At 35.8% G+C, this 16,482-nt stretch overlaps 2 protein-coding genes across 2 annotated transcripts; both read right to left on the minus strand.

The window, feature by feature from the left end:
- Window positions 1-1,891: 1,891 nt before the first annotated feature.
- LOC147519651 (polyadenylate-binding protein 2-like) lies at window positions 1,892-6,636 on the minus strand. The gene is made up of 9 exons (XM_086591220.1): window positions 6,003-6,636; window positions 5,341-5,459; window positions 4,579-5,229; window positions 4,404-4,481; window positions 4,197-4,286; window positions 3,677-3,814; window positions 3,211-3,387; window positions 2,441-2,644; window positions 1,892-2,348 (listed from the first exon to the last, which is right to left on the minus strand). The coding sequence occupies exons 1-9, from the start codon at window positions 6,247-6,249 to the stop codon at window positions 2,103-2,105; spliced, it is 1,950 nt and encodes a 649-aa protein (XP_086447346.1). The 5' UTR covers window positions 6,250-6,636; the 3' UTR covers window positions 1,892-2,102.
- A 6,081-nt stretch (window positions 6,637-12,717) lies between these two features.
- On the minus strand, window positions 12,718-14,441 carry LOC147519652 (WUSCHEL-related homeobox 4-like). The gene is made up of 3 exons (XM_086591221.1): window positions 13,901-14,441; window positions 13,488-13,766; window positions 12,718-13,109 (listed from the first exon to the last, which is right to left on the minus strand). Exons 1-3 carry the CDS (start codon window positions 14,111-14,113, stop codon window positions 12,960-12,962), a joined length of 642 nt encoding a protein of 213 aa, XP_086447347.1. The 5' UTR covers window positions 14,114-14,441; the 3' UTR covers window positions 12,718-12,959.
- Window positions 14,442-16,482: the final 2,041 nt, after the last annotated feature.

A 16,482-nucleotide genomic window follows, 5' to 3' on the forward strand; every position in this document is an offset into this window, starting at 1 on the left:
CCTGTTTATGTCAACGTTTTTGTTTTTTATTGTAAAGTAAGCACCTAAACAGTTAGATTCTTCTTTGATTAAATCTAACGGTGGAATTTGAGCCAAACGGCTTGGGCTCATTGATTTATTAAACAAGCTAAGGCTGGGATTACTTTAAAACTTATAGGATAAACAAGCATGACGAAACTCATCTCCATAAACTCAAATAGTATCTCCATTTGAAATAACCAAACCATTCGGGTTCGGCTAACTAAAAATTCGGATCTGGCTCGTTCATATAATATATTAATATATATAAACCAAAATTCAGTTTATTTATTAAAATGAAGGGTTTTAAGACATATTTTATCTTGACAAGTAAACAAACTCAAAATCGTTAGGGCATTTATAAGTTTTGGATTAGGATAATATTTTGTAGATATGATTTTCTAACTATTCTAAACATTGTCACAAAAAAATAATAATAATAAATAAATAAAATAAAATCTAAACTTGCCAAATATAGTATAAAAAATGATGAAAATGAACGGTCTACAATTAGTCAAATTTTGTAAATTGTTAACTATATTTGGCAAGTTTGAATTTTATTTTATTTTTTTGATTATTTGTGACAATGTTTAGAATAGTTAGGAGATCATATCTACAAAATATTAGTCTAATCCAAAATTTATAAATACTCTAATGATTTTGAGTTTGTTTACGTGTCAAGATAAATTATGTCCATAGAACCCCTCCCTATATTAAATCCACATATGATACAATTCTCCTCAATTTGGTCAACGGAAAAGTTTTTTTTTGTCAACGGAAAATGAATTAGGAGAATTGAACTATAAAAATGATGGATACTATTGAATTAGGTGAACACTTCAACTAAATACCCCCAATCCAGCTACCTACTCATTATTCGGAGGCGAACCATAGACCGCCAAAAGCCTTATCGAGTTACCTACTCATTATTCGGAGGTGAACCATAGACGGCCAAAAGCCGTGTATCTTTATGAGTCACCTTACACTCGGAGCCTCTTCGAAAGCCGGTCTAATATCCTACACGCATCTTGTTTCATGACAGACGCTTGAGTCAGTGTAGAATAGATATCTGCATAGAATGACCCATCACATACATTTCCTCGAAATGTTTTTCCCAAAACCAGCAGACGAAATCCATCTAGGGTATCCTCAAAATGACCATTTTGCCCTTACAAAAAGTACTAGTGGTAAAAACAGACTATTCTACAATTGCCCAAGAAGCGTCAAAGTGCTGTTGCCAAAGTGCATAAGAGCGGGGGCTGTATGGGATGCTAAAAACAAATATAACACCCCAACTACAAAAATATCATTCCAATGGGATTTAAGACTTTCACTGACAATTGTTATAATAAGTTCGGAAGACGGACAATTAGTTTCTACCGTACCATGTATTATATTTCGATAGACGGCAAAAACTGTACCATTCGTTTCAACTTAAATTACAAAATAATAAATCCGTATCATTTAACACTTCAAAACAGAAAACACAATTGGATTGATTTTTTTATTTTAGAGTGCCAAATTTGGCAGGACAAGCTAAAAGGCCTATGTGGCACATTTTAGCAGCCCAATTTAATAGTTCTCCATTGGACTTGCTCTAATTCTAATACATGAACGGTGGCTGTGGTTCTAAAAGAACATTCTAAAGCATAGAAAATGTTGCATTTAAAGAATTACAAGATGCATACGTTCAACTGTCAGTTTTCAGATTCATCTGCAAACCATACAAATAAAAAAATACAAAATACAAAATACAAAATACAAAATACAAATTACTGGGTAGTAGCAACGCACAAACCATGTACTTTAATGCACATTACGGGTAACACTTTAGATGTCATGCATCGACGAGCTGAGATAGAAAAGCACTATCTTGAAGCAAGCAAAACCAAGAATAGAATCAGACAACAGTTTTTAAGGTTTAAACATTAAAAAGAAAATTCGCAATATCAAAATTCAGAGCCCATCATAACGCAAAACTCAATCAACCTTACCCAAACCACACATAGAATCTGCTTATTCAATACCTAAAACTCGAAAGAGAACTAATCATGATTGTGACAAGTCACCAATACTCGACACTCTCAGGATACCAAAGTATCATTCAGCGAAAGTGAAGCCAGTTGATTAGTAGGGCTACTGGCTTGCTGCTGCTGAGCAACATTCCTCAGAACGTCCATAGCCTCTGCAACTTTAGCTTTCAGAGCTTCAGGAGACTCAATCAAGTGCAAGACCTCAGGCTGGTCCATCTCCAAAAGCATGCCTGTCACCTTAGCTGCCATGTCATGCTCCAGCTGATCAACAAGTGGGTAGAGACTTTCACCCAGCATCTAAGCACATAAACAAACAACATTAAAAAGAGTGACCTTGAGAGTTGTAGATTTTACATAGTATATGATCTATGGAGGAACAAGTAACCCACCGTCCTCTGCTGCTCAGGTGTTGCATTTGCAAGCGCTGTAGCCAAAGCACCAATAGGAATTGGCTGCGAAATGCCAGCATCTCGCAGTGGGATTCCTCCCATGTCATACGGAACAGAAAGCATACCACCAGCAACTCCAGACATTGAAACATCAGGCATGTTGCGACCAGGGGGATATCGGTACATGCGTCCCCTTGGAACCATCTGTGACCCAAAATGGCACAGGATATATAAATGTGAACATAACACAAACAATTAGAAGAATACAATCAAACTAGATTCGTGCAGCTCGATGAGGCTGTTCCTAAAAATGTTACGAGTGAAGTTCTGTTATGTGCAAAATTGGGTGCGGAAATTTCTGGTAGTTAGTTAAATCACCAGATCAGCAGGACTTTGAATTTCATCAGCCCCGATCAAAGCATGTTGCCCAACCTCCCTTATATGTAACAAAATCTGACAACATTTTACAGTATAATCGATCGGCTGAGGCTCTTTTTCAGCGATTGATATATGGCAATAGTTGAAAGACCAGTATGTTAGTTGGCATAGGAGTTTGAACTATGGCGCAAATATCTTGTGACTAACGAAAAAAAAATGTTTCTTGTAGCCTATAAATCTACATATATGCCACTGTTGAATGCATTAAGGAGTTGAAATTAAGTGGACCTATGGGAAAAAATTTGGGTTTTTTGAAAATAGAACGGATATAGACAACAGGTTTCCATCACAACCTGGCCAAGCCGCTCTATATAGTCGAGATGACACCATACCTGCTGTGGCATTAATGGGACTGATTGCTGGGTTTGCTGAAGAGGTCCTGCACCCGCACGTCTGCCGCCTGGACGCTGGCCTTGTTGACCTTGAACCATGGGCACAAAAAAATTTGGCAGAGCTGCCCCACCTGGCCTCATGCCAGGAACCAGTTGCTGCTGGTACCCGAATCCAGGCTGACATCATTGAGCAACAAAATGGGGTCAATAACCACAGGAGGTCAGTGATACAAAATTAGAAGAAGAGAGGAGAATTCCAAAACTAGTCCAAGACAGTAATAAAGGTAATATAAGAAAACTGCTAACCTCTCATGCTGTATATGTACCAAATTTTAATCTCTCATTAAAATTCATCCAAGTAAACACAAATACAGCACATTATTCATAAACAAATTAGGACACTTCCTTTATTTTTAGTTCCACTATCATGATTAAAAAAATTACTAGTCAAAGGAACATCCATTACCTGTGGAGGAATCATTGCAGGAGGACCCTGACCGTAAAAGATCTGCTGTCCAAGACCTGGACCACCAGGAGGATATATAGGCATACGAGGACCAACAGTGGGCGCCATTGCCACAGGACGCATTTGCGAAAATTGGGCCTATAGTAGATATACTTCATTAAAAAAATTGAAATATGGATCTTTACATCTCAAGCAAATTTTTAAAAAAAATAATAATACATAAAACTGAGACATAAATCAAACTGATGTTAAAGAATGCCATCATTATCTTGTTCAGTTTAAAAGTAGACTGTAATATTATCATAACCAGGGATATGGATGCGCAACCCAATTATTGGAGCAACAAATAATACGCTACTCAATTAAAGCATTGTGACACTGTTCCACTAAAGTGTGTCCAAAAACATTATTTATAAGACATCCAAACTAAGAATACAAACAGAAGTAGATTATCAACAGTTCTCCATACAGTATATTTTTATACATCTAATTCAATTCAGAAGAATTTTCATCATCTTACCTGCAACCTTGCTTTTCGATCTTCCTTTCTCTGAGCAATCGCAACATAGAGCGGTTTGCTAACAACCATTTTACCATTCATGTCTGCAAGCTATATATATGTGAACAAAGGTAAATACTTTAGTCCATAAGTAAACGAAGACGGAAAAAAAATACACAGACAAACACACACAAAAGGAAACTAACATATGTACATCCACTAACTTACAGCTCGAGATGCTTCTTCAGAAGTGGAGAAAGCGACAAAACCAGAACCTCTGCTTATTCCATTAGGGTCTCGCATAACCTGTCAGATTAAAAACAAAGGATAATTGACTAAGAACTCAAAAAGACAACGAGCTGGTGCCACAAATATACTTATACTCAACTTAAGAAGCACAAACCTTGCAAGAAGTAATTGTTCCAAACTCTGAGAACATGTCCCTCAGTTTATCATCATCAATGCTATCATCTAAGTTCTTAACGTACAAATTTAACCCTTGAAATTTGTCAACAACCTCTTTCATACTCTGAAAACGTTCTTTCAGCTCGATTTCTCTTTCAAACTTTTTCTGCGCTCTCCCAACATACCACTCTTTTTCTTCAAATTTCTTTCCATTAAGTGCCTCAACAGCCTTAGAAGCATTATCTGGATTCTCAAAATTGACAAATCCAAAACACTTTGATTTTCCATCATCAGTTCTCATCACTGTAGCAGTATCAATGGTTCCATACTCACCAAAAACTTTCATTAGGTCTTCATCTGTTGTTGATTCAGATAAGTTCTTTACAAAAACGCTTTTAAATACTTCTTTGTTTACAGCATTATCTCTTTCCTGCTTACGAAGAAATGGCCCAACAAAAACAGCCTTATCATTAAGCAGCATCCCATCCAGCTTAAGTGCATTCTGAGCAGATTCCTCATTGTCATATTGCACAAAGCCATAGCCTTTGGACTGTCCAGAAGGGTCTGTAGCTATCTTGCACGAAAGAATATTGCCGAAAGAAGAAAACGTTTCATGTAGTGCTTTGTTGTCAATAGCTTTGTCAAGGTTCTGCGAATAAAAAGAAGAAACTCAAAGCATATAAGATATTTTGATTGATAAAAACGTCAAAAAGTTTTTCCTACATCCAGAGAGCATGATTAAAAATCACACAAGTAATACCTTGATAAATATATTAGCAGTACCGCTTCTACGGATGCTGGGATCACGATGAGAATACATTATCCTGACGGGTTTTCCATTTAGGGGAGTGAAGTTCAATACATCCAATGCCCTTGCCGCTGCTCAAGTAAAAATCCCCATATCAGAAACAGCAAGACAAAGAAGAAGAAAAGAGTAGTTGCCTCTTTCTTCTACACAAGGCAGAAACGAAACTAACAACACCTATTACATAAATTACAATGAAGAAGAAGCATGTTACAATTTTGCTTTGAAATGTCTTTGCCCTATGCCTTTCAGTGGGGATATAAAGTTAACAATTGACTATCCAACTCAGAACGAAGAAAACTTATGTCCAATACTCTCAACTTCTCAAGTGACCAATTAATTTTTGAAAAAAGAACAAGAAATTTATTGTTTTGTGAGTTATTTTCTAAGCACTTCTTCAACTAATTTGGGCTCACCCAATACAAGGTAAAATCCTTGAATCTCTTTACGCTAGGTGGTATACCTCACTTAAGTTTAATGAGTGTCAAAGTCTATAAATCATCACCAGGCACTAACGGTGAGCCTTTATTTACATCTAGTGGTCAAACAGAACTAGCTAACACAAGAAACTAATAATCTGTATAAAAATTAGTACTGGGCATCGAAAATTAACTAACCCTCTTGAGGATTGGCGTAATTAACATAAGCATAACCAAGAGATCGCCTAGTATTGACATCTCTACAAACACGAACCGAAACAACTTGACCCCATTGACTAAACAGATCATATAATTGTGAATCTGTCACATTCAATTCCAAGTCTCCCACATATAATGATGTGTTTCCTCCAGTAGTATTCGCCGCTGCCCCATTCGGTCCAGAAAACTGTTGTGTCTGTTGTTGTTGTTGGATTTGCTGTGCCATTTCCAAAACCCTAAAAATCAAATCTTTTTTTGTTTTGGAAAATAAGTTGCTACTTTTTTTTTGATTTTTTTCCTTCCCTCTCCTCTTTTGTTATTGGAAATTAAAATTCTAGAAAAAAAAAAAAAAAAAAAAATAGTCGTGGTAGGATTTTGACCAAAAATGTTTGTTTTGGATTTTTTTTTTTTTTTTTTTTTGGGCTTATGGAGGGAGGAGAGGGAGGACGAAGGGAGGATAGGTAATCGGAAAGGGTGAGCCGATAAGGCGTACGGTACGGACGGAACGATGAAGGGAGGAAAAGGATGACGGTAGGCGGAAGAGAGAAAATGAGAGAGAGAAAAAGATTAAGAGAGAGACGTGGAAGTAAATAGTGAGGAAGGGGTAGAGCGCGTGCGTCATTGTTCGGACCGACGGGGTTTTGATATAGTGGGACAACGTAGGAGGTTTGTGAAATAACGTTTGATGGGATAATTAGCGTTGGATCGGACTAAATCAATGGTGGGTGATGATGATGTCATGTGCACAGTACACTTGCTTGTAACTTTGGAAGGTGTGTTGCTGTTTATGAATTGAATAGTCCACTGAAGGAATAGCTGCTAGGAAAACCCACACTTAAAGAGTTGCACCAGTTCAGCTTATGTACGGTTGGCTCGGTTATTGAAATGGAGATGCACGAGGCGGTTTTACAGTAAGATCTTTCTCTCTCTTTTTCTTTATTATTATTCCTTAAATAATCAAGGGTTAGCGTACTTTGTTTAACTACCAGTAGGGGTGCCAGTGGGTACCCCATTACCCGAAACCGAATGTTGACCCATTACCCGAAATCGAATGTTGACCCATTTAAAATGAGTTATTAAAAACCGAACTGATAAAGAGTTGAAACTGTTGAACCGAATAGTAAAAAGTCCGTGAGTACCCGAACCGAAATCGGAACCTATTATTATGATTTCAATATTTAAAATTTAGTATTATATTACATTTAAGATAATCAAACTTATACATTATAATATAAAATATATTTTTTACGTGTAAAAGTCAATTAAATATATATAGCATAATAGTGAATGTGTATTGTTAAATGTATATTTTATAACTATACATTAAACAAGTATATCATAGATGTTAATAATAATATCAACGTGTATATAATGAATTAACTAATATATTTTATATTTATTAACTTATGGACGCGTATATTTAAATAGGATATACATGCTTGATATATTGTGGTACACGCATTTATTATAAACCAATATATAGTGTTCATGTTAAAAATTAGTGATGAGATGTAATTGTAAGACGCGTGTACTCGCATATTCGATTTAAAATGCGAGTTAATACACGTGTACAAATATATGTGTATGCACGTAAAATATATCAATGTAACAAATATATGTGATTACACGTGTATACGATCGAGTTAATACAAGGAAACAAATATATGTGTATGCACATAAAAAAAAAATCAAAATTATAAGATTAGATATTTGATTATTTTAATTTATATATCAAAGGTTTAAATTATCACATGAATTGTAAATGTTTTAACGTGTATAATTGATACGTATTCATAAATTGATGTAAATATGATTTTTGATACATCACTAATTATATATAAAATATTATCATGTAGGAAAATAAAAAAAATAAGTTTTAGTGTTTAAATGATTGAAATTATTTAATAATCATAATAAATAATAAATATCCGAATTAGAACCGAAACCGATAAAAACCCGTGGGTTTTTATGGTTTTGGGTTGGGTTCTATATTCTCATACTAAAACCATTGAGAACCGAAACCGATAAAACTGTAAATAGTAAAACTCAAACCGAAACCGCTAAGACCTAACCCAAAACCGACCCGTTGGCACCCCTAACTACCAGACAGATACTATGAGGTAGCTGAACGATTAATTGGCAGATGATCCAGGTAATTTGACAAAATATATACAAATGCATTTTAGGTTTTGTTTGTTTTGCATTATTGAAGGCTGAATGGAGAGATTTATTATGTTTAAAAAAAAAACAGTATTCATAAGTCATAACTTTTTGTTTATAGATAAAAAAACCGTGTATTAGAGCATCTTCAATGCATACACTTCATTTAGAGTCCAAAGTGATGTCATCAAGTTAAGAGATGATGTTAATTAAAGTCTTGAAAATTATCCACACCAACCCACACACTTTAGAGTAAGTATGCTAAAAGGTGTCATATAGGCCTTTTAGCAGTCCCAGTCAAATTTGGCACCCGAAAACCCAAAAACCAGCCCAATGTGACTTTTTAGCAGTTGTTAAAATCGGGATACAGACTATACAATAGACGGACTATACAACAGAGTGTCTACCGTCTATTGTATAGTTCAGATGCTAAAACACACAATTATCTTCTCTTCAGGTATAGACGGCAAAAATGGTATAGACGGCAGAATTTTTGCCATATATCTATTTAATTAAAATGGAAGGCAGACGGCAGAAACTATGTCGTCCGTCTCCCGAAACTTATTATGGCAACTGCTAGCGAAGGTCTTAACTTTGGCTGGGTTTATGGTTGTTTCCAAATTTAGGAGTTTTTTAGTAGCCCAAACACATTTTTGTGGTTAGAGTGCTATATTTGATTTTTTTTTTTTTTTTTGGTAGGCAAGCGAGGTTTTTAGAGAGGTCCCCTACCCCTTTTCATAAATTAAAAAATAAATTTCAGCTTGTTACAATCTCACATATTCCATGCCTATCGCATCTTCGTATACAATTTTCCTAATATCCTCTGAAAAAGAGCTAGCGATAATATCAATATTACGCACATTAGGTACATTATTGGCTAATGCATCAGCCAATTTATTTGCTTCTCTATACACATGATATATTTTGAAATTTTCCAGCTGTCCCACCAACAGTGCGATGTTCCTGAGCATCTTTCTCGCTTGCCATGGCTGTTGCCCTGTGTCTCTCATGAATGCGACAACATTTGTGGAATCTGTTCTTGCCTCTAACCTTCTAATGCTTGACCTCATTGCGGTTCAGGTCCCTTCTCCACTCCTTGTAGTTCAATCATTGCAATTGTCCCATAGTCTGACTTCCCTTTTCTTGCCGCAACCACTCCTCCCTTTGCATCTCTGATCACAGCAGCCCATCCTCCCATATCTCCTTGAAGTGTCCCATCTGTATTCAACACATGTTTGTCATCTTCTCCTTGCTCCCATCTGCATTTTTTCTGAACAACAACCTTTTCTTTGATTTGCACATTCCAGATGCTACTAATGAACTGCGCCTCATTCCCTGGTTCCATCGTGATTCTCATTGATTGCAATTTGGTTCTTGCATCATTGAATAGTTGAATATCATTTCCACGACTTGGTCTGCTGTGCTTTGTTTCTTCTCAAAAATTCTAGTGTTTCGCTCCCTCCAAATCCAATAAATCATCCCATTCCAAACTAATTTCATTGCATCTTGTTTCACTCCCTTTCCTTTTGTTATTTGATTTTAACAGCCCATATAACACCCCATTGGATTTGCTCATATATTATTGTTTTTATAATGAAACTTATTTTATAGATTTATTAAACACTTATATTAAAATATTTTGACCACTCTCAACTTGCCAACACCTCACATCTTTCTTCCATATTTGACCCTTAAAATGGAGTATAGTGATACAAAAGTAATAAAATTAGTTGTTTGCACATGTGACAAGTTGGGGCAAGTGGGGCGGTGGGCAACTAGTATGGAGTGTCACTTGATAAAACAAATCAAACTCTATATTTGACTCCCAAAATGGAGTGTGGTGAGTTGTCCACTTAATATAGAGCATGAGTTGGTGTGAAAAATTTGAACTGCCCACTTGACACATAGGACTATAGAGTAGCATTGTAGATGGCTATTAGGCATGGGACAGTTCAAAGACTTGGTGTGTTCGACCACCAAAATTGGAACCTAGGGTAAATTTAGATACGACGTTGAAGTTTGAAGTGATAGCTTTGTTTTAATTTTAATTGGACTTGTTAATTGTTATCCATAGCATTTGTAATAGGAGTGGGAATTTGGCCCTAACGACCCTAACCCGACCCTAACCGGACTCTAAGCCTTATAAAGCCCTCACAACTAAAGCCCTCACAACTAAAGCCCGGGCCGACCCAACCCTAAGGCCTTCTAGGGCAAGGCTAGGGCTAAGGTTCTGAAACATAGGCCCGACCCTAATTTAGCCCTAACCAAGCCCTTGTTATAGTTTTACATTTTCAGTATAAATACACGTACCATAATTGTCCAACTCTTTGTTAAATATTTTAAATTAAAATAACATTGTCCTTTGTAATTTATCACTTACATCCAAGGGTACTTCCAATAACTTGTCTTATATAGCAAAAATTTGTCAACCTATCTAGCAGCCATGAAGAACAATGAGCACTAGCCTAATAAAAAAAATAAGACTTTATTCATTTGATCATCAAATCAAAGTCTAGAACTTATTATTCTCAATTTATTTTCCCACTTACTTCTTATAAATTATATTTTTATTCACATGCAAGCCAAGTCTAGAACTAAAGGTTTCGGGCCCACACCATTTAAAAGCCGAAATCTGTAACAAACATTTGTAACACATAAACCAAAAAAACAACCTTTGTCTGAAAAATGACATTTGTAAAACGAAGAAAATATATAGGCCCGGCCCTAAAACCCGACCCTAAAACCCGGCCTTAAAGCCTTTAAAGAGGGCTTAGGGTAGGGTCAGGGCTTGAGATTTAGACTTGTGACCCGGCCCGACCCGACCTTATATTGACTTTAGGGCCGGGCCGACCCTGCCTTAATATCTAAAGGGCTTTTAAATTTTTAGGGCCGGGCTAGCCCGACCCGGCCCATTGCCCACCCCTAATTTGTATCACCCATTCGCACCTCTTCCATTTCAATTTATGCCTTCACAAAACTTTTCCAAATTTGTGGGGGCAAACAAACGGAACCAGATTTACCTGGACAACAATCAAGAACCAACATTTTATTGGATGAACGTACAGAATAATCCACACAAATCATATATCTTCATTGTGATAGAAATTCGACATTTCCGTGTAGGGGTGATAATTTGGCCCTCGGGACATTTCCAAAAGTTGGCCCTCACAGATTTGAGGGTAACCGCAAACCCCATGCTAGGGGAATTAGGGTCTAGGTTTGGACGCATTTTGGCCCTTCCAATACTTGGCCCCCAATTTTTTTTTTAAGATATATTTTATTTTTTTTACATTATATATGTAAGGTACCACAATTATCCCTATTTGAACTAAATATTTTCACTACAAATAATATTTAATAATAGTAGTTTACCACATATCATATGAGGTATTTTGTAATTTGAGTAAAAGAGTTCAAATATAAAAAGAAAAGTGAATTATGATTATTTTGTGTAAACCCAAAATAGAGGTGATAATTTATGTATTATACTATATATTTGTGTAAACCCTAAAAGAAAACCATATTTTCTTGTTATTTTACATTATATTTATATATTATACTATAATTATCTAATCTAAATTGTATAAAAAAAATTATTAAATTAGTTTTCAATAGGGGATAAATTATAACATAATATAATATATGCACTTTTGTAATTGATTTAATGATATGTATATAAGTCATACATAAAGCAAATCCAACCTAACAACATAGTTAAGTATTAAAAATGTAGATATTTTAAGAATATCATCTCTTCCAATCTATCTATCTATTTTTTTTTTTTAAAGATATAAGAATTAGTTTTGTATACTTATATACATATCATTAAATCAATTACAAAAAAATAAAAAATAAAAAAAAAAAAAAAAAAATAAAAAAAAAAAAATAAAAAAAATATAAAAAAAAAAAATGAGTAAAATTACAAAAAATAAAATTGACCCGCCCGAATCAAAATAGAAATACAAATTTTAAAAAAAAAAAAAAAAAAAAAAAAAAAAATAAAATTACAAAAAAATATTTGCCCCTCAAAAATCTTGACCTCTAATACCGCCCTCAATATCAAATCAAATAAGGGGGCTGACCCGCCCTCAATCATGAGGGCTTTTATGGTTTGAGGGCTGGGCTAGCCCAGCCCGGCCCTTTTATCACCCCTATTTCCGTGTCCATGCTACTTGGACGCAATATACGTACCAATTAGTATACCGTATATATATATACTGAAACTGTATACGTATATGTATTCTTCCTGTCTTCTTGAATCTCAAAGCGCATTCGAATCAAAACTCCACTAGGATCAAGTATGAGTCTATGCGAAGTCAGTGCGAACTCCAGTGCTAAGTTACTTTTATCAAGAATTTGTTCAGGTGTTGATACGTTTCTTTATGTATACACTATACTTGCAAGTAGGAAGTAGAATCACGCACACTTAGCATAACTTTATTTGTTTAGTACTTTAGTTATATTAATTCTCTTGTACCACATGATTTTACATAAAAGAACTGTTTGCGTGGACTTCAGTGTCCTTTGCTCTCTATTTCAACTCAAAAGATTGGCTCCCATTCAAGAACAAAATTCTTAGTAGTCAAAAGGATTATATGATCCAAGAGAGACCAACATAAAGAGTGACAAGTGATGATTTATTCCAAGTCAGGAATAACAGGACGTACAGAGAACATCTTCACTTTCTTCTTTCCCGAAACCAAGAAAGCAAAGCAAAGCATTACCATGAAGAAAGAAAGAAAGAAAGAAACTAAAGATAACCATTTCTAAACCCCTTCATCTGCCTTCCGGGTGTAAAGGGAAGAGCTCCAGAGTTTTATCTTTTCCTTGTTCTTCGTACAACCTGTTATCCTCTTCAAAACACTCGATCACCCAACTCCGATGTTTTCTCTTGTAATGGCTATCTTCCTCCCTTTCCCCTTCTCCCTGCATCAACAATATATAATATATTTTAGTCACAAGGGACTAGTGAGAACAGGTAAAAGTTTCTATGGAGAATTTAACTGCAACCTTTATCATGGAAACTTTGGACGTGTGGTATAGTCGACGTTTAGGCCTTTCCGAAAATCATTAGTAAATGATTTTCACTTAAAATAAGTCATTGCCCAGTTATTTTAAGTTCACGCCGTCCACCTAATATATGTTGAGGACTGAACACATTGTTGTTTTACTATGAAGTTCATGCGCGCGCCTACATTATGTTGAAAAATGGACACTTTATATGTTTAATAATTCACTATTCTAAAGTCAATCAGAACATGTAGCCTAGCAAAAAGAAAACTGTGACACTGCTATAGGACTTACACTAGCATCTGAGTTTATGGTTGTGGCTCCTAGAGTCCTCGGAGAATGCATGAGACCAAGGCTATTTCTTTTCTGCTTCTGCCTCTCTCGAGCTTTATGGTTTTGGAACCAATAGAATACATTCTTGCCTTCGATCTTACCGTATTTGCCAAGTTGGGCAGTGATGTGTTCAATTTGGTGTGCATTAGGAGTACGCATTCCACCCTTATAGAGCATTTCGAGGATACCAATTTGCTCTTGTGTAGGATTCCACCTTGTGCCACCGGAGTGCGCTTCCACCTGAATAAAATTGTTCTGCTTTGTTAGAAACTTAAAATTACGACCAACTGGTCCACAAATAAAGCCTTAATATAAATCCAAGTAATGCTGGAGCAAAGATCAAAGTATAAGTGAAAGTTATAGTTTGGCATCACCTGAGGTGGTGAGTCTCGTTTCTCGTCGTAGCATCCAACCTTTCTAGGACCACAATCAGATTTGATGAAGCTTTTGAGATCAAGAGTGGTGACACTGCTGTCACTATTAGTCAGTTTGGGTGCGAGAGGTCGAAGTCGTTTACAACCAAGTGAAAGTGAAGGTTCATGCTCCCAAAACCCACGTGTGAGCTGGTGCACCTTCATGCTTCCCATGGGGGAAGATAGTAGTGAAAGTGAATGGTGATTATATAGAGTTAAAGGAGTAGAGAAAGAGACATAGCAAATAAGTGGGAAATGTGGTGGAGTTTAAGATAGTAACAAAATTAGACCAAATGATGAGGTGAGGTTGACTTGGTGAAGGATTAGATGATAAAAAGAGATTGGGCATTGGTTGAAAGATGAATTTGTGTGTGTTTTCAAGAGGTGTTGCCCTGTCTAATCAGGTTGTTTTCTTTTTTTTTCTTGCTTTCATGATAAGGTCTCCTTGCTTTTCTATAAAGTGTATAGGGAGGGAATGAAAAGATTCCACTCTCCCAATCCCAAAACTTAGAAAATGGAATTCTGCTTTTATATAGATACGGATGATAGAATGAAGGCCGTCTTATGTGGTAGAGAATGTTGGACAGTTGGAGGAAGCAAAAAAACAAGCCAAAGTTGAAAATTTACCTGAAACCAATACATATCCTTCCTTTTTCTCTTTTTTCTTTGGAAACAGTAGCAACAAATAGTATAAAACTACATAAGGTCTAACCTTTTACTCCATTTGTCAATACGTGTGGTTATTTGATTATCAGATTATGTCATGGATGGACAGAAGATCACTATAACAATTTTATATCAAAGGTGTTTTCACTATACTACTTTATAACATCAACCTTGGAGATTCAAATTTCCACCTTAGTGTGGTGATCACTGAGATATTTTAACTGGCAGTCTGATGATGAAAGCTAATTTTTAGGTCTGGTACTCTGGTGTGATGTGTTGTGTTCTGATCGAACAGAACCAGTGTCATACATGCAAGAAATGGAGTGGTCACAAACAAGAGTGGCGTGAATCACGATCAATCCATTTCTAAACTGTTGAAACTTGAAAGTTACCTTACTCTTCGTTTTACACACAGGGGATTAAGTTTAGCCTTTCTGCTCTTGGCCTTTTGACTTAATTGCCAAACGGCTAATTATTTACAGACCGTTCATTAATATACCTTACGAAAACACGGAAAATGCCACTGAAGATAAGCAAGCTGACGTGTAAACATGACTCATGCAGTGCTGAAAATATTTATCTATCTAACCGTGTTGGACTTTCAATCAATCAGCCAATTGGAATTTGGATTTATAAGGGAAGCAGTAGTACCACAATCTAGTATATATATGCTCTTGGAGACCACCATCATAGCATTTTTTGACCAATGGTTACTACAACGTATTCCTAAATCCCAAGGTACCTTTTGTCCAATAGACTATCCTATTACCTGACAAATCCTATTGATTTGGTCGGTCACCGTTTTAGATGGAAGGGGCTAGCTTCTCGCTTGACCAGATTTGCAAGAAGAAAATGGCTTCACGAAATGTGGAACTGTTGAAAGGGAATCTTTTCAGGAGCATAACCATAGATGGTCTTAAACTATAGGAGCAGTGGGTCTCATTGCATGAGTATGTTTATAATATCTACTAGTGGAACAGCTGGTAGACCCGCGTTAACTCTTGGATTTCAAGTGATTGGTACCAAAAAAGAAATACAAGAAAGGAAAAAACTGGATCGAGATCTTATACATACTGTCAAACTCTATATATGAGAGCAATCATGGTTTCTTTGAAATTTGGCGTCTTAGAAAGAATATTGGTTCATGAACATTGTAAATTTGTAATTTGGAGGTGATAAGCCGAAATTAGCGCGTGCAGCTGGCATTACTCAATGGATATCAATTTGAAGATCTAATGTAGACAAAATGTTGAAAATGATTATGAACTTCGATAGCTTGATCCCACAAAACCAATCAAAAGAAGAGTATCTCCTTCACATTGTCATTTGTCTAGCTACTAGGTGATCATTATGTCATTAAATTTACCATAGCTACATTACAGTTTAATTATTTCAACCAGATAACTCCAACAGTAACTCACGAGTTTTTTCTCTATATTCCAAAATTTTAACCAGTGTAATCATTCTTCAGTCAATAAATACGCGCTCTCTCCTTCAAAGATTTTCTAGTTATAAATTTATAATCATCCAGAAGGAAAACCAATGCACTCATGAAAGCCAGAAAATGTAAAATCAATCTTGTAATAACAACAGTTATTGATCTTTGATTAGTGTGGGTCAAAGCAAAATTTCGTAGAGGGGTAAAATCATAGTCATCAATTTCGAGATTCTGAATATCTGAACAAAATTTCAAACGTTTCAAAGAAACTTATTTCTACATCCACTTTACGAACTGTCTGTAAATTCAGGCTGAATGGTTGAAAAACCGGGATGCCAGTGCGCACGAAATATGCAAAAGATTCCGAACTAGCAGAAAAGCACCAAAAAAAGTCCTGGAAAGTGTAAATTCCAGATTTTTCGTGTCCAGATTTTGGAAT

Source organism: Coptis chinensis, chromosome 2 (assembly GCF_015680905.1).
Source record: "Coptis chinensis isolate HL-2020 chromosome 2, ASM1568090v1, whole genome shotgun sequence".
NCBI classification, from domain to species: domain Eukaryota; kingdom Viridiplantae; phylum Streptophyta; class Magnoliopsida; order Ranunculales; family Ranunculaceae; genus Coptis; species Coptis chinensis.

Coding starts and splice junctions, on each gene's coding strand:
- LOC147519651 (XM_086591220.1), bottom strand. CDS start 6,249: ATGGCACAGCAAATCCAACAACAACAACAGACACAACAGTTTTCTGGA. Junction 4,287..4,403: donor CTGAAGAAGCATCTCGAGCT/GTAAGTTAGTGG, acceptor ACATATATATAG/CTTGCAGACATGAATGGTAA. Junction 2,349..2,440: donor CACCTGAGCAGCAGAGGACG/GTGGGTTACTTG, acceptor TTATGTGCTTAG/ATGCTGGGTGAAAGTCTCTA.
- LOC147519652 (XM_086591221.1), bottom strand. CDS start 14,113: ATGGGAAGCATGAAGGTGCACCAGCTCACACGTGGGTTTTGGGAGCAT. Junction 13,767..13,900: donor AACGAGACTCACCACCTCAG/GTGATGCCAAAC, acceptor AATTTTATTCAG/GTGGAAGCGCACTCCGGTGG. Junction 13,110..13,487: donor CCATAAACTCAGATGCTAGT/GTAAGTCCTATA, acceptor TTGTTGATGCAG/GGAGAAGGGGAAAGGGAGGA.